At 62.0% G+C, this 20,991-nt stretch overlaps 1 protein-coding gene across 2 annotated transcripts; it reads left to right on the forward strand.

Annotated features, from left to right (window-relative positions):
• Positions 1 to 359: 359 nt before the first annotated feature.
• On the forward strand, positions 360 to 17,124 carry PARD6A (par-6 family cell polarity regulator alpha). Of its 2 annotated transcripts, none has more exons than XM_048817059.2 (3): positions 360 to 521; positions 2,388 to 2,610; positions 16,020 to 17,124. In XM_048817059.2, the coding sequence occupies exons 1-3, from the start codon at positions 459 to 461 to the stop codon at positions 16,766 to 16,768; spliced, it is 1,035 nt and encodes a 344-aa protein (XP_048673016.1). In that variant the 5' UTR covers positions 360 to 458; the 3' UTR covers positions 16,769 to 17,124. The 2 variants fall into 2 exon arrangements, with proteins under 2 accessions (XP_048673016.1, XP_048673015.1); XM_048817058.2 differs by having other exon boundaries at positions 361 to 521; positions 16,017 to 17,124.
• The last annotated feature ends 3,867 nt before the right edge of the window (positions 17,125 to 20,991 follow it).

Here is a 20,991-nt window from a genome sequence, read left to right on the forward strand (position 1 = left end):
CACGGCCCCCCCGGACACGCTCCTCCCCTGCGCCCCCCGGGGCACGGCCCCCCCCAGACACGCTCCTCCCCTGCGCCCCCCGGGGCACGGCCCCCCCAGACACGCTCCTGCCCCTGCGCCCCCCGGGGCACGGCGCCCCCGGACACTCTCACCCCCCCCCCGTCCTTCAGATCCCGATACTACACCTTGGAGCGCTCCCGCCCCAGTTACCTAGGCGACGTTGTCAGCAATCTTCCATCCAGACGCAGGGGACGTTCTGAGCCCGCCCCCGGGCCCGGCCTCCACCAATCCCGTGGCGGCCCCTAACCTGCTCGGGATGACGTCACGGCCGGTGACAACCCCCCGTGGCCGCAGGAGCCGCAGCCAGTGCGGGGCGGGCAGGCGGCGGGGCGGGAGGAGCAGCCGGGCTCGGCTCGGCTCGGCCCGGCCCAGCTCAGCTCAGCTCGGCCCGGCCCGGCATGGCCAAGCACCATCGCACCCCGGCGCGGAGCCCGGAGCCCGTCATCGAGGTCAAGAGCAAGGTAAGCCTCCGCCCGCGCCGCCCGCCCCGCCGCCTCGGGGGCGGCGCGTGCAGCCTCCGGCCCCGGGGGAGGCCCCGGGTCCCTGTCGCAGGGGGTCCCGCGCGGCCCGGGGCTGCAGCCGGGGCAGGACGGGCGCGCTCCGGCTGCCGCCAAGTCAGCCCGCGCATCCACCGCTCTGGCCGGGGCCGGCGGGTTATTCCGTGCACGGAGCTGCAGCCTGGGGGCTCCAGTCGCCCTTCAGTGCAGGGGCAGGATCGCCCGAGCCCGTGTCCCCTCCCGGGGGAGGCAGGGGGCTGGCTCGGCTGCCCTGTGCAGCGCGGAGCCCTCGCAATAGCCGGCAGGTTATGCAACGATGCAACGGAACCGCGCTGCCGCCTTGCAGGGCGACAGCTCCAGCGTCGGTCCCCGGGACGCCCGTGGGCTGCGCGAGGAAGGGCCCTCGCCTGTGGAGCCGGTGGAGGGAGCGGCCGATCTGCTCGGCTTGTGCGGGCCGGAAACTTTCCGTCTCTGGCCGGGGGGAAGAGAAGCAGGTTCCCGGCTGGGCGCCCCCGGAATCCACCTGGCTTCTCCTCTGGCATCTGTGCCCGCTGGAGTCTGGCTGGCGCTGCAGGACCGCACCTGGCGTTTCATCGGCTTCTCTTGGTCTCCTGGCGGGGGGCTGGTTTTTCTGAGGGGAGCAGGAATGAGGGCGCTTGCTGGGCCAAGTGCCTGGGTTGTCTGCGGAGAGATGAGGGGCTGGATATGCAGCCTCCCCTGCGGCCTAGGACAGGGAAGTTCTCTTGCACCCCCCAATTAACCCTTTATTCTGCCAGCCCGGGCTGAGTGCCACCACCCTGAGTGTCCCCGGTGCTGCAGCACGGCGGGTCTGCCCAGTCGGCACGCCGTCGCGGCTGAAGTTGCTGGGTAGACTTTTTATTGTTGCCTCTGGTCTGGGGCGTCGCTGGAGGAGGCGTGGGATGGAGGGGACACCTGGGGGCTTGGCTCTCCTGGCAGTCGTCTCCCCGGATGGATTTTAACCTTTCCACTCAGAGACTCTAGTAGGCAGCAGCTCCTCGTGGAAACGTGACTGTGGAATTGCCTCCTGGCACCGGCGTGCGTTGACCTGCTGCTTGCATGTGTCAGGCTTACAGTTGGTAAGGGGGGGCCTCTGTAAACCCCGCGGTGGAAGTGGAGCGCTGGCTACTGGGTAAGCGTGGCTTACCGGGGAGTGAGGGGACGCAGAGCAGGCTTTTGCGTCCCTTCCTGTGTGGCAGCCAAGTTATAGGTGACCCAGGTCTGCTTTCTCTGCCTTGCAAAGTGATGCTGGGCAAGGGGCTTTCCATAGCCCCCTACAATGGTGAACACACGGTGGCTAGAACTGGCCGAGTGCGAAGGCAGTGCTTAGGGCGCGACTTGACTGCGTGACCCTGTTCAGGGCTCCTTGCACCTCGGAGCTTCCCTCTGACCTGCGGTGCCACCTGGCATTCCCAGTGGCCCCTGTCTTCCCATGGGTCTGACTCCTCAGCCCACACGCTAGGTGCAGGCAGATCCTTGGGCTCTGGACCCCATATAGGCCAGAGGGTGCCCCGATGCAGCAGCGAGTCAGTCAGTGTGGGGTGGGAAGGAGCCCCCTGGAGGGGTGAGGGTGCTGGGGTGACGCTCATGGCTCCTGGGGAAGGAGTCGGTGTAGGGGACCCAGTGGGCTATGTGTAGTCTGACCTCATTCCATGTATGTGCAGACACCAAGCCCTGGCCATCTCGGCTGGTAAGAGCCCCTGACTGATCCCCTATGGGCTGGACGCGAAGCCAATCGTGGGGCAGAGCTGAGGCTGAGCCCCCTGGCTCCTATGCTGGTCTCTGGCCCTGACCCCTCTTCTCTGCCCCCAGTTTGACGCCGAGTTCCGCCGCTTTGCCGTGAAGCGCTCCAGCGTGGGCGGCTTCCAGGAATTCTACCAGCTGATCCAGACGGTCCATCAGATCCCCTGCGTGGATGTGTTGTTGGGGTACACGGACGTTCACGGGGACTTGCTGCCCATCAACAATGACGATAACTACCACAAAGCTCTCTCCTCCGCTAGCCCACTGCTCAGGATCATCATCCAGAAGAGGGGTAAGTCTGGGCCAGTGGGGCCAGCGCAGGATGCTGTCGGCCGCCCATGTTGGCCTCGGGTTCCTTTCCTGACTGAGAGCTCCCTCCAAGGGGAAAGTGAGGAGTGGATTGCGTTGACCTGCTATTCCAGAGCACGAAACATCAGACCAGCAGCAGCCTGTGTTTTGTGATAACTCTGCAGTATGTTGGTGCCCAGCCCCTTCAGCTGTGTGTTACAGGCGCCGGTACACAACCAGTGTCGGGACCTCTTGCTGCACAAGAGAGCAGAGCCAGATGGCACGTGTGATCAACCAGTGAATTTTATGCCCTGGCTCTGATGGGAACTGTTAGCTCTGATGGTTCTTTTGCTTTGATGGTGACTTGTGGCCCAGTGGGAGGGGTGGCTGGGTGGACTTTAACTGTGCAGCTGCTCTGCCTATCATAATGGCCTAGATGGGAGAAGTGATTTTGGGGTGGGGGGTCTGGCTGTGCCTTTTCCTTATCTTGCATTTGGGGGTGGGAGAGCCTGCTGTGATCTGACCTGTTATCAAATTGTTATAGTCGAAGAAGGAGAATCCTCTGGATGCTCGAGGAATCGGTTTATTCCTTAAACCTATCCCAGCATTGCTGAAAGAGTGGCTCTAGGGAAAAAGAAAAGGAGTACTTGTGGCACCTTAGAGACTAACCAATTTATTTGAGCATGAGCTTTCGTGAGCCACAGCTCACTTCATCAGATGTATACCGTGGAAACTGCAGCAGACTTTTAAATTGGTTAGTCTCTAAGGTGCCACAAGTACTCCTTTTCTTTTTGCGAATACAGACTAACACGGCTGTTCCTCTGAAACCTGTCATTATGCTCTAGGGAAAGTTTGTCTAGGACCTGTTAAGAATACAGCATGTAGCACTCTCCCTAGTGAGTGCAGCTGTGTCCCCTAGTGCTGGTCCTGGAACTGCACTGACCTCTGAGGCCTGGCTGTCAACCCAGCCCCGTTGGCAGGCTCAGGGGCTTTGCAAGCTGAAGTTGCTTTCTCTTCCCATTGAAAGCAAGGGCTGTCACTATGTCTGCAGCCCTGGAGCTGGATTTGCCCACCCAGCCTGGCTCCATAGGAGCTGGAGCAGAGCCTGTTTATCTTGGAGCTTTATAAGGTAGCAATACCAAAATCCTAGAGGCTTTTCTTAGCAGCTTGCGAGAGTTCCTTAAGCCATGGCTCTCTCCCAGGACTCGAGCAGGGCCCGGCAGCCTAGGACAGGGAGGCGTGGAGGAATCGTTAACAAAATGCAGAAGTTGTCGCCCATCTCACAAACTGCATTGATGCATCATTCCCATCCAACAAACGGGCCAACTGCAAAGTGTCTGAGGGGTTCTGCCTGTGCTCTCCCTCCTGCGCTGGGCCTTATTTAATGGTTGTGTGTGCTGGGAGAGATGGTTCTGGTGTGTGAGGCCACAGATTAAAGCCCTTGCAGTGTATTGCAGGACAGGCTGAGTTCTCTGTGGAATGGGTGAAACTGGTTAAGTTTCAACAGAAGAAATACCAGAGACTTAAAATCCTGCAGCTTTAAAGCCCCGCTGCCCTGCAGGGTGAATTCAATTAAAGAACACGTTGTTTCTGGAAAGTAGCTCTTCTCTTCCACAAAGGGCTGGTGAAACTCTAAGCCACCGGGACTGTGATTTATCTCCTCCCAGCATTCTTCGCTTCTTGTCGCGATGTGCGGTGATGCTGCGTGCTGCTGAGCAGTGGCGGTGTTCCACCCCAGAGATGGGTGAATGTTCCCTGGGTAGGGAAACTACTTTCGTTACCCATATATGCAGATCATAAGAACAAAAACTGAAATACATGTGAACCTCTCGGAATCTGCTGCATGCCTATAACTTCTTTCATGCGGAAGGATCTCTGAGTGCTTCCAATGGTCACATGCATGCAGGTGCTAGGGTGACCGGTCGCTGCTGAAGTGCAGCTTCCTCTGGGGTGGAACAAGCTGTACTTAATTGTACCAGCAGTTTAGGACAGGAAGTGGAGGCGACCATATCCAATCACCACTGCAGGGAGGATTAGTCAGCAGATTGTGAGACTGAGTGTAAACTAGATTTAGTCCTGGGCAAACATCATGATTCTGGCTAACGCGCCTGTGAGTCTTTACAGACCACACGTGGCCAGTAGTGGTAGCGGCTGCCCGCTCTCAGGGGCAGCACAGGCCCTCTAGGGTTGTGCCCCGGCACTGGTTGGAGTGCCGCTCTCTGGAAGTGTTGCCTAGTGAGTTGCCAAACATCATCCCTGCTCATGCCGATGGAGTGCTTTGCCGGTGCCCTGTGGAGCCCCTTGGTAAGAATGATGCCCCAAACCAACTGGAGGGCTGGGGATTCCCCTGCCGTCATGTACGGGGCGGGAAGGGATAGCTCAGTGGTTTGAGCATTGGCCTGCTAAACCCAGGGTTGTGAGTTCAATCCTTGAGGGGGCCATTTAGGGATCTGGGCCAAAAATTGGGGATTGGTCCTGCTTTGAGCAGGGGGTTGGACTAGATGACCTCCTGGGGTCCCCTCCAACCCTGATATTCTAAAAAAATATATATATTCTAAAGGGCTCCTGAAGCCACCTGTTCATCTGCCTCTGGCATCGGTGCTCTCAAAGCACGAACTGGAGGGAGGAGACACCTGCTCCTCTCAGGTCTCCACGCAGCCCTGAGCTGTTCACTCTCTCGGACCTGAATACTCATTGAGAGCCAGGTCCTAACCCCTCTGGGGAGCGCCCCTGGTTTCAGCCTGTTTGTCCTGTGGGGTGGCTGAGAAGGGTTTGATCCTCCTCTGCCCAGTGTGCACGTTTCTGGGTGGGAGCTTACTACCAGCCATGGAGGGAGAGGAAAATTATTGGCAGATCGCTGCAGGATCAGAGCCCAGGACACGCAAAAGACAGAGCCCATGTCTAATCCTTGGCCCTTCTTTAGCCCCTACCATCTAAGCCAATCCAAACCCTGATGAGGTGAGGCTGGCCCTGTTTCCCGGGTCAGGGAAACTGAGGCACAGAGAGGGGCAGTGACTTCCCCCGATCAAGGAGCTGCCAACTCTGGTCCCTGAGCTCTAGGCACTAAAGCAGCCGTCCGCTTCCCAGGAGTGCAGGCACAGCCAGGCCCAGGCTGCCAGGCCCAGGCTTCCAGCCGCACCAAGCGGGAGCTGGGTGGGGACTTCGTTTTAAATGACAGTCACGCATTTGTGTCTGTGGGTGAAAGACCTAAAACCCAGTGTCTGGCGGCTGCTGTCTGTAGCACTGGCTTGGGAGCAGGCCGTGGGCTGATGATACCATCTTGCTGCCATGGAGCTCTGCCATGCACGCTGCCGCCAAGCCCTGCTCCCCACGCTGCCACCCCCTAACCAGCACTATTGCTCGAGCTGAAGCCAGGAGGGCTGAGCCCTCTGCTCTGGGAAAGCCCTGAGAGCGCAGCCAGTGGGAAGGCATGGGAAACTCTGCCCAGGTCTAGAGCACGGCCCAGGGGTCTGTCTGCCTGCATGGTGCTGGCTGCGTCGGCCGGGTGCTCTGAGCAGCCAAGATAAAAGGTGGGGCGGGGGGTGTGGGGGAGTCTGGCTGGATGCCCTGGTAAAAACAAACTGCTCCGCGGGGTTTCTAGGCTGGCTGTCCCTGAAGCAGGCAGCCAGCCAATGGGGGGCGAGATGTCTGGGAGCTGCTGATGTGGGGTTTTAACAGGATCCGGTTCACCTCCAGGCTGGGCGGGAGCTAAAGCTGGCCCAGATGAAGGCAGTGTCCCCTGGGCCCGGTGACTCTGGGCCCCCCTTCCCAGAGGGGCTCATGCCTAGGCCCCACTAGTGATGCTCTTGGCAGATGGGGGGCTGAGGCTCCGGCACTAGCTGGCTGGAGGGCAGGCCCCCAAGGGACAGCGTCCTGGGCAGGGAAAAGGAGACCGGCTTGGGTCTGCCCCAGGGTCTGTGTGTGCGCATCCCCCGCCCCTGAGCAAAGGTTGGGACGGGGGTGCTGCCCTCATGTCGGAGAGCCGGGCTCTGGGAGCGCCCCAGAGGTCCTGGAGGATCTGGTTCTAGGGCCCTCCCAGTCCGGGGCACCTCTGCCGAGGCTGAGATGGCAGAGGGACTCCCAAGTCCCAGGGGCGTCAGACGGGAGGGGCCCTTGGGTAACCACCCCTCTCCTCTGTTTCTGCCCATCCTGAAGCACTGACTAGAAAGGAGCCGACGCTCCCCTGCGCTGGCAGGCAGGACAGTGGTGGGGGGGCACTGCCAGAAGCCACCGCCTAACCCCAAAGCTGTGTCTGCCCTGCCTCTGCCTAGGCTCTTCCCACTTCCTCCTGGGAGCTAGCATGAAAGGAGGGGCCTGACAGTGGGGACTGGGTCTGGGGGGTTTGCCAAGAGTCTGGCTCTGACCTGCTTGGGGAGAGCAGTGCCGCTTTCCGGCAGCCGTCCCACCTGCTGGTCTCCAGCCCAGGCCTGGAGGAAGAGTCCAGCTGTCATGCAGCCCTCCCTTGGCAAAGCCAGCCTGTCCTGTGAGCAGAGCATGGGATTGGCATGCAGGGCCCCCCAGCCTCAGGCCCCTTGCGGGGGGGACGCTGTGCAAAACTGCAGCAGGGCCCCCACAGCCTGTGATCCTACAGAGCCCCGGGGCCCAGCCAGTGGCTGGAAGGGAGACAGGGCCAGCGTGGGGCTGCCTGAGTGTGGGGGGGAGGGCGGGGTGTCAGGCCTGAGCGTGTTCCCTGGGGGCAGGACGAGTCCTAAAACAGAGGCTCAGAGACCCACAGCACAGCCCTTAAATTGCAGCCTGCACTGAGTTCTGGATCCCAGCCTGGGTTTCCTAGAATATCAGGGTTGGGAGGGACCTCAGAGGGTCATCGAGTCCAATCCTCTGCTCAAAGCAGGGCCAATCCTCCATTTTTGCCCCAGATCCCTAAATGGCCCCCTCAAGGATTCACCTCACAACCCTGGGTTTAGCAGGCCAATGCTCAAACCACTGAGCTACCCCTTACCTCCCCGCCGCCTCCTACCTGCCAAGACACCCCCCCCACCCCCTCCCCGGCGGCTCCGGTAGGGTGCAGGACTCCCCTGTCCACACTGCTGTGTCACGTCCCACCCCAGGTGGGCTGCGTTTCGGGGGGTGGGGGAGCAGGTGCCGTAGAGGCATAGGATAACGAACCGGGATGTGCAGGCTGGGGAGGGATGGAGCCAGACCTGCTTCATCTGGGGTCGCTCCCCTTCCCTCCCTTGGTCTGGCTTATGCTGAGGACTCTGTGTGTGAGCCTAGGCCACTGATGGGAAGCGACTGTTTGGGAATTAGTGCAGGAACGAAGGGCTGGAGGGCGCTGAGCTATAGGAAAGGGAAGTGTTGGGGGGATGGGGGAGGGGACTTCCTTCTGGGGCCGTGCTTCTCTGCCCCCACTGTGCTGCTCCGTTCATGGGGAGGGGGGACAGGGGATGCTGTGCTGGCAGCTAGTGAACGATTTATTGTGGGGAGAATCCCAAATTCTTCACGCTTCTGACTGTACGTCCAGGGCCAGGTGCTGGACGGCCCAGCCTAGAGATGGCACAGCAGGGGCAGGGCTAGCTTCATCCCCCGCCCTGCCAGCCTGCCCAGCAAGGAGCCTCGGGTTCGGTTTCTGACCCTCTTGGTCGCCAACAAGGGGCTGATGGGTGGTTGGGCTCTGAGCGAGGGGTGGGCCCCTGCTATCTGAGGCCAGGGTGGGGCACCAGCCATGGAGACCTTCCCTGGCACCCCTTGGAGAGAGGTCCTGCTGAGACGTGTTGGAGTCCAGGGCAGGGAGGGTGAGACTCGGAGTTCTCCACTCGCGTGGGTCCCCTCTTGCTCAGCTGGGCCAGCGCCCTAGGTCTGGCTGGGGCTTGGGCTGAGGGCGGGGGGTGTGTATTGCTCAGGGTGACATGCCATCACACGCCTGGTGTTTTGCAAAGCCCAGGACTGCTGCTGAGGGCTGTGTACTTCCGCACTCCCAGGTGCCAGCCTGGCTGTAAACTGGCCTGTGTGCATGCTGTTGGAAGCGGTATTGCTGGGCGGGACGCGCTTACCCCCAGGAGGCCAGGGGCAGGCTCTGGCTGTCTTGGGCAATGGCTCCTCACTGTGGGGAGGCGGCACCATGGGCTCCCATGAGCCAAGGAGTTGGGGTTTTATTTCTGCCGGGATCTGAGATGAGCTGGGTCCTCCTGAACCCACAGTCCTGGAGGTTGCCCTTCCAGCCCCCCCTCCCGCACACACGCACTGCCCTCAGTGACTCCCTGCATTATCCCAGGCATGGAGCTGACTCTGCTTCTGTCCCATCTGTTCCTTTAACCCTCCAAGGAGTCGTGCAGGGGCAGCTGCTGCACAGAGGAGGAACCCGCTTCCTGTCGCTGCAGCAGACAGAATCACAGAAGTGTCGGGCTGGAAGGGACCCCGAGAGGTCACCTAGTCCTGCCCCTGCACTGAGGCAGGGCCGAGTGAACCTAGAGCAACCTTGACAGGGGTTTGTCCAACTTATTCTTAAAAACCTCCAGTGATGGAGATTCCACAACCTCCCTAGGCAATTTATTCCAGTGCTTAACCAGCCTGACCGTTAGGAAGTTTTTCCTAATGTCCAACCTAAACCGCCCTTGCTGCAATTTAAGCCCATTGCTTCTTGTCCTGTCCTCAGAGTTTAACGAGAACGATTTTTCTCCCTCCTCCTTGTAACCATTTTCAAGCACATAAAAGGTTGTTATCATGTCCCCCCTCAGTCTTCTCTTCTCCAAACTAACCAAGCCCAATTTTTTAAAATCTTCCCTCATAGGTCATGTTTTCTAGACCTTTAATCATTTCTGTTGCTCTCCTCTGGACTCTCCAATTTGTCCACATCCTTCCTGAAATGTGGCACCCTGAAATGGCCAGTGCAGCCCAGAATGACATTAGCCTGTTGCAACTGCATCACATTGATAACTGTATTCAGTTTGCAATCTGCTATGAGCCATAGATCCTTTTCAGCGGTACTGCCGCCTAGCCAGGTCTTCCCCGTTTTATATCGGTGCTTTGGAGATTTTTCCCTCCCTGTGTGTAATACATGGCACTTGTCTCTATTGAATTTCATCTTGTTGCTTTCAGCCCAATTCTCCCATTTGTCAAGGTTGTCTTGAATTCTAACCCTGTCCTCCAAAGTGCACGTGATCCCTCCCAGCTTGGTGTCATCTGCTGTTTTTTGTAGGCATGCTCTCTGCTCCATTATCCGAGTCATTAAGGAAAATACTAAATAGCACTGGACCTAGGACAGACCCCCCGCGGGAGCCCACTCAATATGCCCTCCCAGTTTGACAGCGAGCCATCGATAACGACTCTTCGAGTCTGGCCTTTCAACCAGTTGTGCACCCACCATAGAGTAATTTCATCGAGACCACGTTTCCCTAGCTTGCTTATGAGACTGTCTCGTGGGACTGTGACAAAAGCCTCACTAAAATGGAGTTAGATTAAATCTACTGCTGCCCCCATCCAGTGAGGTCAGTTGCCCTGTCAAAGAAGGAAATTAGCTTGGTTTGACATGAGTTGTTCTTAATAAATCCACGCTGGCTCTTCCTTGTAACCCTATTATCCTCGGGTGCTTACAAACTGACTGATTGTTAACTTGTTCCAGTATCTCTCCTGGTATCAAAATTAGCCTGACTGGTCTAAAACTCCCTGGGTCCGCTTTGTTCCCCATTCTGAAGACCGCTCTGACAGATACGGCAATTTCCTGCAGTATCACTGGGAGATCTCACTGTATTAAGTTTACGTATCCTCACGGTGGGCCAGGGATTGCCTGTATTTCTAAGGTGCCACAAGTACTCCTTTTCTTTTTCTATTTCCATGGGGGAGAGTGGCCACAGCTCACCCCATGAACTAAGAGCAGTGCAGGGTGATGAGGGAAATTCATTTGGCTTGCAACAGCCCCCCCCCCCCCCCGCCCGCCCTCCAGAGGTACCACCATCTGGAGAGATTCACGTGCACCGGTTCAGACTGGATTCTCCGGAGGCCAACAGACAAAGAAAGGACTTTTGGATCAATAGCCTGAGTTTAAACTGACTCGGGGCCTGCTTCTGATCCATCAGCCGGACCGGACCAGACCTTCTGTACAAGGGGGCCCCAATCCTTCCTGGGAAGGGTTGGGGGCTTTGGCCTCCAGAGGCCCCATAAGACTGTTGCATGACCGCGGGTAAGTTTTTAGGATGTGTGTAAGAATTATTGTTTTCTCTCTAGTGCTTTCACCTTAAGAATAAACGTGCTCACTTACAAAGGGCTGCATGGTGACTTGTCACTGTGGGCAATTTACAGCTGTTCGTGGTGTCGGGAGAGAGATCAAAGGCCTGTTTAGACAGTCTGGCTTGCTGGGAACAGCACTGTGTAGGCAGAGAACTGTGCAGCCTGGAAAAACCCTGGTCAGTGGGTGGAGAGATGCGCGTCTCTGTCCAAGAAAGGTGACAGTCGAGGAGCCGGGAGCAGGTGCCCCTGCTGGACCCACCAAGGGGGAATGTTGTGTGTTGCCTGAAGTGTGACATAGGTACACTGGTGGAGCTACGCAGGTGGGGAATGGAGGCGGGTAGCAAAGGGCTGGGCCAGCAGCTTGGCTTCTGGGGAGCGTCGGAGCCACTCGTTACCAGGGGCCCCAGCACTCCTGTTCTCCACCCCCTGCCCCCCACTCAGCTTGGACTCTCCAATGGCGAAGGAGGCAGTGTGGCTATCGTCCCCTCACCCATGGGGAAACTGAGGCACCAAAGGGGCAGTGACTTTCCCAAGCTCACCCAGCAGGCCAGTGGCAGAGCCAGGAACAGAGCCCAGCTCTCCTGAGTTCCAGCCCTGTGCTCTGCCCGCTCGGCCACGCTTCTCTGGGCACTGCCCCTGTAAACAGCAGGGAGCGCGGAGCCCATGTTGGTGTGCGTCCCCAGTGAGCTGTGTCTCTGCACCAGAAACCGGGCCCAGCCATCTGCTCCCGCTGCACACTGATGCTTGCACTGCTCTGCAGCAGCCCCTGGGCTCAGGCTTGGGGCAGTAATGACAGGATGGGGGCAGAGACCCCGCTGTGTGGCCAAGGAAGGCTTCTGTGATGTGGGGACCCCCTGCCACCTGCGCACTTCCCCCTTGTAGGCTGGGAGCCCTCAGCCGGCAGCTGCAGAGGATGGTGAGTCCCAAGGGGGGTTCTCGGGGCAGGGGGGGAATGCAGAAGGAACAGCTTGCAGCCTGATAAGAAATGGCCTTGGCTCTGAGCATGTGGATTCTGGCTCCATCAGCGGCCTCTTCCTCAGGCTTGTGTCAGCGGGGGCAGCGGGGCAGCCCTGCTTTGCTCTGTGGTGGGGTCTGCCTGCCCCAGGTGTGCAGAGGCAGCTGCCCCGGAGGAGATGGTGCTGAGCTGCTCACATCCACCGGTGACTCAGACAGCGGAGAATCACTCACAGAAATAGCCGGGAAAGGCCTTGCCGAATTTCCTGGGCTAAAAATACAGTGTGGTGTGTGTACGGTGAGATATTTATAGCCACCAGTCCTGCAGGCGGGCGTGTGCCCTGAGAGGCGGTCGCTGCTCAGCCGGGCATCTCTGGGAGGAGTCCCCAGCAGGGCTCACAGGCTGGGTCTGGACAGCCCCAGGGTCTGACCCTTCCCAACCCGGCCGAGGCTCTCGCCTCCCCTCACCTGTCTGTAAACGCCATGCCCAAAGCTTCGCGGTGCTTGCGAAAGAAACCTGCTGGCTGCAGGGGACATCTCCAAGGAGCAGCCAGGTGCTGCGGTGTGTCATGAGCTGTGGGGTGGGCTGCCCTCCTGGGCTCAATGGCAGCCACTGGGATTGGGGCACCTGGAGTCATGGGGAAGCTGAGCGCAGATGGGTGTCTGCCTGGACTGGGCTGGAGGCACCAAAGCTGGGGCCAAGGGCTGGCTGCGAGTTGTCTGTCCCATGGGCCCTCCTCTATGCCCGTGCGGGGAGGGGGCTGGGAGCCCATTTCTCCCTGGCTTCTCTTGGGCTTGATCTCACGGTCATGGGAGCGCAAGCCGCAATGCAGTTGCCCAGCACCCCAAGCCAGCTGGTGCCAGTCCCAGCCCTGGCAGCTCGGGGCAGCGTCTCTGGTTAGCTCCCGTGCTGTCCCTGCTGGCGTCAGCTGTCTTGGGGGGCATGTCCACTGCTCCACAGTGCCGAGAGCCGGCAGTCTGCCTGGCCTGGCATAGAGATGTGCCCCTTCTGGTGATCCACCCCCAGGGGTGGGCTCCCCATCTCTGCTGTGGGTGCCCTCAGAGCGCTGGGTGGTACTGCCCTGAGCATCTGCACCCCCAGCCTCATGGGACACGCATGGGGGAGCGACCAGTGGAGCTAGGGAACGTGCCCACTGTCTCCTGCATGCCAGCCAGCCCTGGCCTCTCCTCGAGGGGGAAGAGGCCAAGCTGGCATGCAGGTGCCCTGACCTGGTCTGTGGGAGCTGGCAGCTCCAGGGTTAACTCCAAGGGGCATGACTCACAGTACGATTAAAGCAGAGTTATTCAGATTCCTCTAATCCCAGCCCAGCACATGCCATGTAATCCCCTGGCCCAGCGCCTCTGCTCCCCCAGCACTGGTGGGTACAGCCCCACCGCTGCTCTCACCCACTGCTGTGCCAGCATCTGCCTGGCTGCAGGGAGGGACAGCAGTGGGCCGGGGCAGAGCAGGGTGTCCTCGGCGTGGGCCCTGATCAGAGGCTGCATGGCACCCCAGAGCTGGGCTTGTTGCAGGAGGAGAGAGGAATTGCTGCCAGTGAGTCGGCCAATGCCAGGTCCTCCCTGAGCAGAGAGCGTCCTGAGCTCCTCCTCCCCTGAGCCCTGGCAGCAGGTGTCCTTGCTGTGCCAGTCAGCCTGGGGAGGGGGACTGGGGCTGTCCCAGGGAGACCCCCCCACACACACCCAGGATGGGGGGAGCCAGCAGCTCCTGTGTGAGGGAGGGGAATGATGGGGGGGGTATGTGGGCAGGGGAGGGCATGCAGGCAGAGGGGGTGTTAGGGCCAGGCTTGGCGTGGTAACACCCTCAGCCGCAGGCTGCCTGCTTCTGTGCCTGGCACCAGTGAGCAGGCCCTGCACGGGCCTGGCGTCTCCCAGCTGCCATGGCCTGGCGTGGCGTGCTGGCTCTCAACGCGGCCTGGGGGCCTCGGCTTGGGGCTTTAAGACTTCGGTCAGCAGCGCGAAGGGCGTAAACTGGGTTTTGGCAGCCGAGGGTGCAGAGCATGACGGGGCAGCAGACTCCATGGGGCCATGGGCACAGGCTCCTCTGTGGGGGCAGGGCACGAGGAGGGGCAGCAGGGTATTGGGAGGGGCTGGCGGCCTGGGCATGCAGGTTCCTACCTCTCTCAGGCACGGGGTCTGATGGCTGCCCCAGCAGAAGCCAGTGGGGCGGAGGGCAGTCTGGTGTTGGAGGGGAGCAGGGGATGGGCTGGAGCCCAGGGGCGAGGGTGCATCCCAGAGTGTGAGCCAAGGGGGCCCATGGCAGATACCTGGGGCTGGCATCTCTGTGCCCATCAGTGGGTGGGCTGGGCTGGCCTGGCCTATCCTGACGGGGTGGGGAGGGAGGACCTGGGGAGATGGGGTGTGCTGTGGGGGGGTGGCCTTGGTGGAGGGGAGGAGAAGCAGGGAGGGGTTTGGTGGGGTGGTGAAGCCCAGGGGAGGGCCACGCAGAGCATTCGTGTGGTGCTGTCTCCCCTCGCCCCATCCCTGGGCCTTTGCCAGCCCGGCAGCGGGCAGACCTGAGGAGCTGCCCCTCGCTGGCCGCTTGGCCCCTGGTCTAGCGGAGCTAATCCTGATAGCAGCGTTCCCATGGCACTGCCCTCCCCCTGCCATAGCAGCCCGGAGCCCGCATGACACCAGCCGGGCCTGGCACCGCGTGAGTGCCCTGGGGAGCTGTCAGGGCAGTGTGGGGGTGTCACGAAAGGCTCAGAGCATTTCACAGCCTGGGGAACCTGCTCCCGTCGCCCCCAGGTGCCCTCTCTTCAGCCCGAGGGAGGCTGCTCGTCTGTGGCCAGCCCAGGAGCAGTCTCTGCCCCAGGGCAGGGCTGGAGCCCTGTTGCCATGGAGCTTTGGGGCGGACAGCTGGCCCCCTGGTGGCAGGCCTGCCCGGCTCGACATATGCATTGACCCCTGGGGGTCAGAGGATGTGGCCCCCTCTCCAGGCCTGCAGGAAGGGGCCGTCGCCCCTAGCCTGGGCACTCCCTGGCCAGTCCTGGGTTCTGCATCTGGCTGGCGTGATGCTCGTGTGGGCAGCACCAGGCCTGTCTGGTGCCCAGAAGGAGCGATTGGTGCCATGGGACTGTGCTGAGCAGGGCCGCAATGCTCTTGGCAGCCAGCCGGGGGCGCTGCTGGGGCACACGGTGCTGGAGCTGGGCAGGGATAGCCATGCGCCAGGCAGGTGTCTCTGTGGCGATGCCTTGGGGAGAGGCCCTGGGGCTACACCTAGAGCTCAGTCCTGGGGATTCCTCCAGCCCTGCCAGGTGTGGGGCTGGGCACCAAGTGGGAAGGGAGTGAGGTGTCACCACCCACAGGCCAGTGAGCTGGGATCCCAAGAGGGGGGCAGGGCTTGAGATCCCAGAGAGTGACGGGGGCCCAGCCCAGTCCTTCCCCCTCCCCCCAAGGTTGCTGTGCTCTTATCGGAGGGCTCCAGGCCTGCAGGGGAAGGGAGAGGGGCTCTTGCTGGGTGGGTTTGGTGGGGGAGGGGCTCTTCCAGGTAGGATGGCGGGTGGAGATTATGGGCTATTGTGGGGGATGGGGGGGATTCCAGCTGGAGGGGCGGGGGCTGGGACACTGGCTCTAGGGCTGAGCAGAAGCAGCTGCCTAGTCCCTGTGGGGCTGGTGTGGTTGACAGAGACCAGAGGGCTCCCCCGCCCCAATTCAGCCCAGTGGCAGAGCCCCCCGCCTGGGGATGGCACCGTGGAGTCTTGCTGCCAAGCTGCTGACCCCTCCTGTGGGGGAGCAGGGGGCTGCAGGCGGGAAGGAGGGGCACCAACAGAGTATGGGGAGCCCAGGGCTGGGCTAGAAGGGGGCTGCGGGTCGGGAGTGAGGGGCACCAACAGAGTATGGGGAGCCCAGGGCTGGGCTAGAAGGGGGCTGCGGGTCGGGAGTGAGGGGCACCGGCAGAGTAGGGGGGAGCCCAGGGCGGGCTAGCAGGGGGCTGCGGGTCGTGAGTGAGGGGCACCGGCAGAATAGGGGGAGCCCAGGGCTGGGACACCAGGGGTTCCATGTCATTAAAACAACCCAGGAAGACGAGTGCAAAGCCGAAGCAGGGAGGGGCCTCTGCCATGGGTGATCCTGGGCTCTGGGTCAAGATCCTGAAGTGGACTGCTTGCTGCATTGGGGCAGCTAGCTGTGGGGCCAGGGCGCCCAAGGGGGCTGGCCCTCCTGGCTGGGGCGCTGTCTCCAGGAGGTAGGAGGGGCCGGGGCCGGGGCCGGCAGGTTCCTGTCTGACCCAGGCGCTCTCCTTGCTCCCTGCAGCAGAAGCCGACTCCAGCGTCTTCACCTCCAACTCCCTGCAGCGGAAGAAGAAGGGGCTGCTGCGGCCAGCGCACCACCGGGCCAAGCCACAGCTGCTGATCGGCCTGCCCCAGGACTTCCGGCAGATCTCCTCCATCATCGATGTGGACATCCTGCCCGAGACGCACCGGCGCGTCCGGCTGCACAAGCACGGCTCCGACAAGCCGCTGGGCTTCTACATCCGCGACGGCATCAGCGTGCGTGTGGCCCCCCAGGGCGTCGAGAAGGTGCCCGGCATCTTCATCTCCCGCCTGGTGAAGGGTGGGCTGGCCGAGAGCACTGGGCTGCTGGCCGTCAGTGACGAGATCCTGGAGGTGAACGGCATCGACGTGGCCGGCAAGTCGCTGGACCAGGTGACGGACATGATGGTGGCCAACAGCCACAACCTCATCGTCACCGTCAAGCCGGCCAACCAGCGCAACAATGTCATCCGCAGCAGCAAGGCCTCAGGCAGCTCGGGCGTCTCGACGGACAGCACGCCCAGCCCCGCCTCCCACTACCTGAACCATTACAGCACGGCCGAGGGCGAGAGCGACGAGGAGGGGGACCTGGTCATCGAGAGCGATGGCGCCGCCCGCTGCCCCAACGGCGGCCTCCTGGACAAGAGCTGCCAGCAGAGCCTGGCGCTGCCCAGCTCCCTGCACTCTTTGGGCAGTGCCAGTGGAAGCCGCGGGGGCGGTCTGCGGGAGGATGGCACGCTCCTCACCCTATAGAGGAACCACCTGGGTGGCAGGCCTGGGGGCTGCCCGCCTGCCCTCCCCTCTCGCTGGCATGGGAGCGGTGGCCAGCCGGGCCCTGCCCCAGCCAGTCTCCTCCTCTGGGCGCCCTGTCCCCGCCACAGGAAGGGTGGCAGCCGGGAGTGGAGACGTGAGCGCTGAGCCCTTCCCCTCCCCCAGCTGTGGGGCTCCCCCACCCTCGTGGGGAACCAAATGACTAGACACTGCCCCTCTCGGACCCACCCCCCCCGCCCCTTTCCTTCCAATCAAGTGGGTTTTTTAAATTGTTTTATGAAAATATGCATCATAAATTAATATATTGCGATGGGCCATTAAACCTTTTCTAGAAAGCGCCCGCTCATCTCTTGTGCTTGCCCTGGGGGCAGGTCCCAAGAGGGCCCAGGGCTTGCCCCACTCCCAAGCCTGGGTAACTAGGGAGGGCGGGCGGAAATGCTAGTGACTCCAGCCCTGAGCGCTCCTGGCCCGTAACAGGCCGAGCAGGGAGGGGTTGGAGCCTGCCTGGCCCTCGGGGCATCAGTGCGGCCGCTAACTCCCCATGGGCAGGGCTGCCCCCTAAGGAGGGGAATGGCGCCTCCCCGGTCCCCGCTCTCTGCTGGGCAGTGGCTGCGCCCGACAGACCACGGGGGCATGTTCCAGACCAGGTGAGTGCTGCCCAAGGCACGCCCCCCTCCATCCCACGGACGTCCCCTGGGCAGCACTCTGCCCCACGGCGCAGGACTTCCGCCTCCCCAGCTGCGAAAGGGTTAACACCCACCCGCCGGGCCTGGGTGCCATTCAGCATGAGGGCACTGGGGTCTGCCAACCCCCGTGCCCTTCCCCCGCTGGCTCAGGAGCCATAAATCGCCACCCCCTGTGCAAGGATGTGGCATGAATCACATCACAAGGCCCTGAGGCGCCGGGCGGAGACGGGCGCCTTCCCCAGCAGGGCAGGAGGTGCTGGCATGGGGCCGGGCCCTGCTTCTTGGGGCCTCCCCGTGGTAAGCAGCCGTTCCCTGGCCCTCTGGGCCCAGCGGCCGCTCCTCCCTCCAGCCCTAGGCTTCCCAGGCCCTGCGCTGCCCAGCCCGCTTGAGTGCAGTCCTGCCAGGAGCAGCCCCCGGCCCCTGCCATGGGCCAGAGCCAGGGAACGGGGTGAACCTGCCCTGGAGAATCCCAGCTGCAGCCCAGGAACAAACTCCTGCCAGGGCCGTGCACTGGGCTGGGGCGCCGTTGCCTCCCCCTGGGGGGACAGAGAGCTGGGGCCCCTCCATCCTGCCCTGGTATCCCCCCCCGCGGGCCGGCCCCCGGCAGGAGGACTCCTGCTGTGACTAGCAGGACATGGGTTAGCTGTGCCCAGAGAGCCCTCGGCCCCGGGCCAGCAGTAATCCACGGCTGCCTCAGCATTTCCTTGAGGCAAAGCTCATCTCGCCACCTGCCCAGGCAGCTCCCAGTGGCTCCAGGTCAAACTGCGAGCGCCGCGTGGGGGGGCTAACGCTGCCCGGGTGGCTGGGCTCTGCCAGGCCAGCAGAGCCTCTGCCACAGGCGTCTTGGGGGTGCCCTTCCTTGCTGCCCCCTCCCTCCCCGCACCGACCCACAGAAATGCCCAGGGGCCAGGCCTCGCTGGGGGGTGCCAGGTGAGGGGGGGGGCCCTTGCCCATTTCTGCTGCAGAAGGACACTCAAAACGCTCAGGCCAAAGGCTTAGCTGGGCCCCAGCTCGGCTGCCTCCCCCCGCTCTTGGGCGACACAAGTCGTGAGGGGCGAGGCCGGGCTGGCTGCAGGGAGCCGGGCAGAGGGACATGGTGGCAGTGACCCCTCCCCCCAAGGCATGAACCTGTGTTCTAGGGGGGGGGGAGACCGTCTGCCGGGGGGAGTCACATGGCGCAGGGCATGCCTAGAACAAACCATGCCGTGTCGTGGCACCATGCCGTGGCACCAGCCCCACGAGCCCCAGACCTGTGCTCAGCTCCCAGGTGTTCCCGGCCCCCCCAAACCAACCCCCTCGGAGCAGCCTTTATCTCCCTCCCCCAAAACGCCTCTCAACTCATCTCGGCCAGCCCCCAGGTGCCCCGGTGGAGCTAATGGTGCTGCCCAAGGAGCACGGCCCAGGAATTAAGTGGGACCCTGGCTGGTTCTGGGCTGAGCGCTGGCCACGGGCCTGGGGTGCGCCAGGTGGGATTCCCAGGCACTAGTGCAGCATGGGACCGTCAGCCTCCAGCGCCGGCCACAGGGGGTGAAGCCAAGGGCTCTGCAGGCCTTAGCACAGCTGTAGTCAGCAGGGCCCCCTCGCTTGCTCCAGAGCTGAGCTGGGCCCCAGGCCTGTGCTGCACTCGTTTTACCACCACGGTGGCAGCCCTCCCACACCCACAGGCCCCACCACGGACAGACCCTGGGGCCATGCTTGCGAGGCCAGGGAGGCCATGGGTCCCAGCTGGCCCTGGGGGCTGAGCACTGCATAGTGGGAGCAGGAGCCTGCCTCTGAAACAGGTTGCAGCCAGCAACGAGCCCTGGCCCGCCCGGCTGGCCCTAAGGTTACTACCTTGGAAAAGGAAAAAAACCAAAACCTCCCCAACTCCCCAAACACACACACACACACACACACGGCAACACTGCACACACCCCCCCCAACAGCCACAAACACATCTCGCTAAACAAACGCATCTGGCTGAGATGGCTAACGGCGCCCGGCCCCTCACGCACGTGGCTCCCGGGCAGGGCGCTTGTGGGCACGCCAGCTGCTGTACTGGCAACAGTTGGATCTGTTAGCGCGGGACCGCTCAGCATCTCTAGCTGGCCACAGAAACGTTTACCGTTAGCCCAGGGGCTTGGGCTCACACGGCAAAGCGTTAGACCCACATTAAAAAAAAAGCACCCGGCAGATTAAGTTAGTTTTCTGACAATGCAAATCCATCCAGAGGGCTGGGACTGGCGTGTGTGTCCACACAGCCCCAGTGCACCAGGGTGTGTCCACACAGCCCCAGTGCACCAGGGAGCACCTGTGTAATACAGCTGATCGCCAAGAAGGGCAGATGCTCCCTGCCTGCCTGGCTGGGGAAGAGACCGAATAGCAGCTCCAGCCCCCATGTAGCGGTGTCATCCCGAGTGTCCTGCCTGGCCTCGCGAGTGCACCCAGGGTGTGTGCATGTGTATCCAGAGTCCACGGGCCCTGCCAGTTCCGGCAGCCAGCCCCGCGCATGTAGGCGGGGAAGGGGCAGCAGGCTGCACTGCAAATCCCCTGCAGGAGCCGGAAAGCCAGTGGGGTTGAGCCAGGTGCAGGCACGCGGCTGGTTTCAGTGCTCACGGGCTGTGTGCTGCAGGGAGGGGCTGCCCTGGCCAAAGGCACATCCCAGCTTCTCCCCGGCCCCGGAGCCAGCGACATGCTCTTGCTGCTCAAGGAGCGTGCGGTACTGCAGCAGCCAGGAGCCCCCATGGGCCCTGTGCCGCGCCGGGTCTGGGTACAGGGCTGGACAAGCAGCAGGGCTGTAGGGCAGGACGAAGGGGTCTCAGCAAAGCTAGGTCGGGCCCCAGCATTGACGGTGCAGGGGGTGGGGGGGGGGCCGCACCAGACTAATGCTGGCTGTGGGGCAGCAGCGCAGGCAGCTAGCCCAGCCCCCAGGCTCCTACCCCCGGCCTGTTCTAACTGTGCCTCGCTCATACAAACATGGCTCCCCCTCCAGGAAAGCCCCTGCCTTTCCCTGGGGCAGGCACCAATATGCGGGGGGGGGGGGGGGGGGAGGCGGTCTTGGAGAAGCATGGGTCTCTCACATGCCTGGGGCTGGAAGATGCAAGCCAGGTTGGCCCCAGCCTGCTGCTGGGTTAGCCCCTATGTGCGCTGAGGCAGATGAGTTGGAGAAAGCTGACAGCAGAGAGGAGAGGCAAGAGGGCATGGCCAGCTGCTACACGGCTAGGGCTAGATACCAGTGGGCTGACTGGGGCTGCCACAGCTGAGAGTTTCTAATCAATACCAGGTCCTCAATGGGGCCACTAAGGCAGATACCTCAAGATCCAGCAGGCCCAAGGGACCAGCGCAATGTCCGGGGCACATGTGTGGTTGGCAGCTCAGCCCAACCTGTAAGAAAAATCAAGCTTATCCACAAAGAGTTCTCCAGCCGCCCAAGCTGGGGCCTCGGTCCACAGGAGAACGAACAGAACATTCTGCCAGGAACAGAAGGATGGGGCCAAGGCGGGCGGCACCAGGAGCAGATCCCTTGGGGATGGCGGCACC

The sequence above is a fragment of the Caretta caretta genome, chromosome 12 (genome assembly GCF_965140235.1).
Source record: "Caretta caretta isolate rCarCar2 chromosome 12, rCarCar1.hap1, whole genome shotgun sequence".
Taxonomy (NCBI): Eukaryota; Metazoa; Chordata; order Testudines; family Cheloniidae; genus Caretta; species Caretta caretta.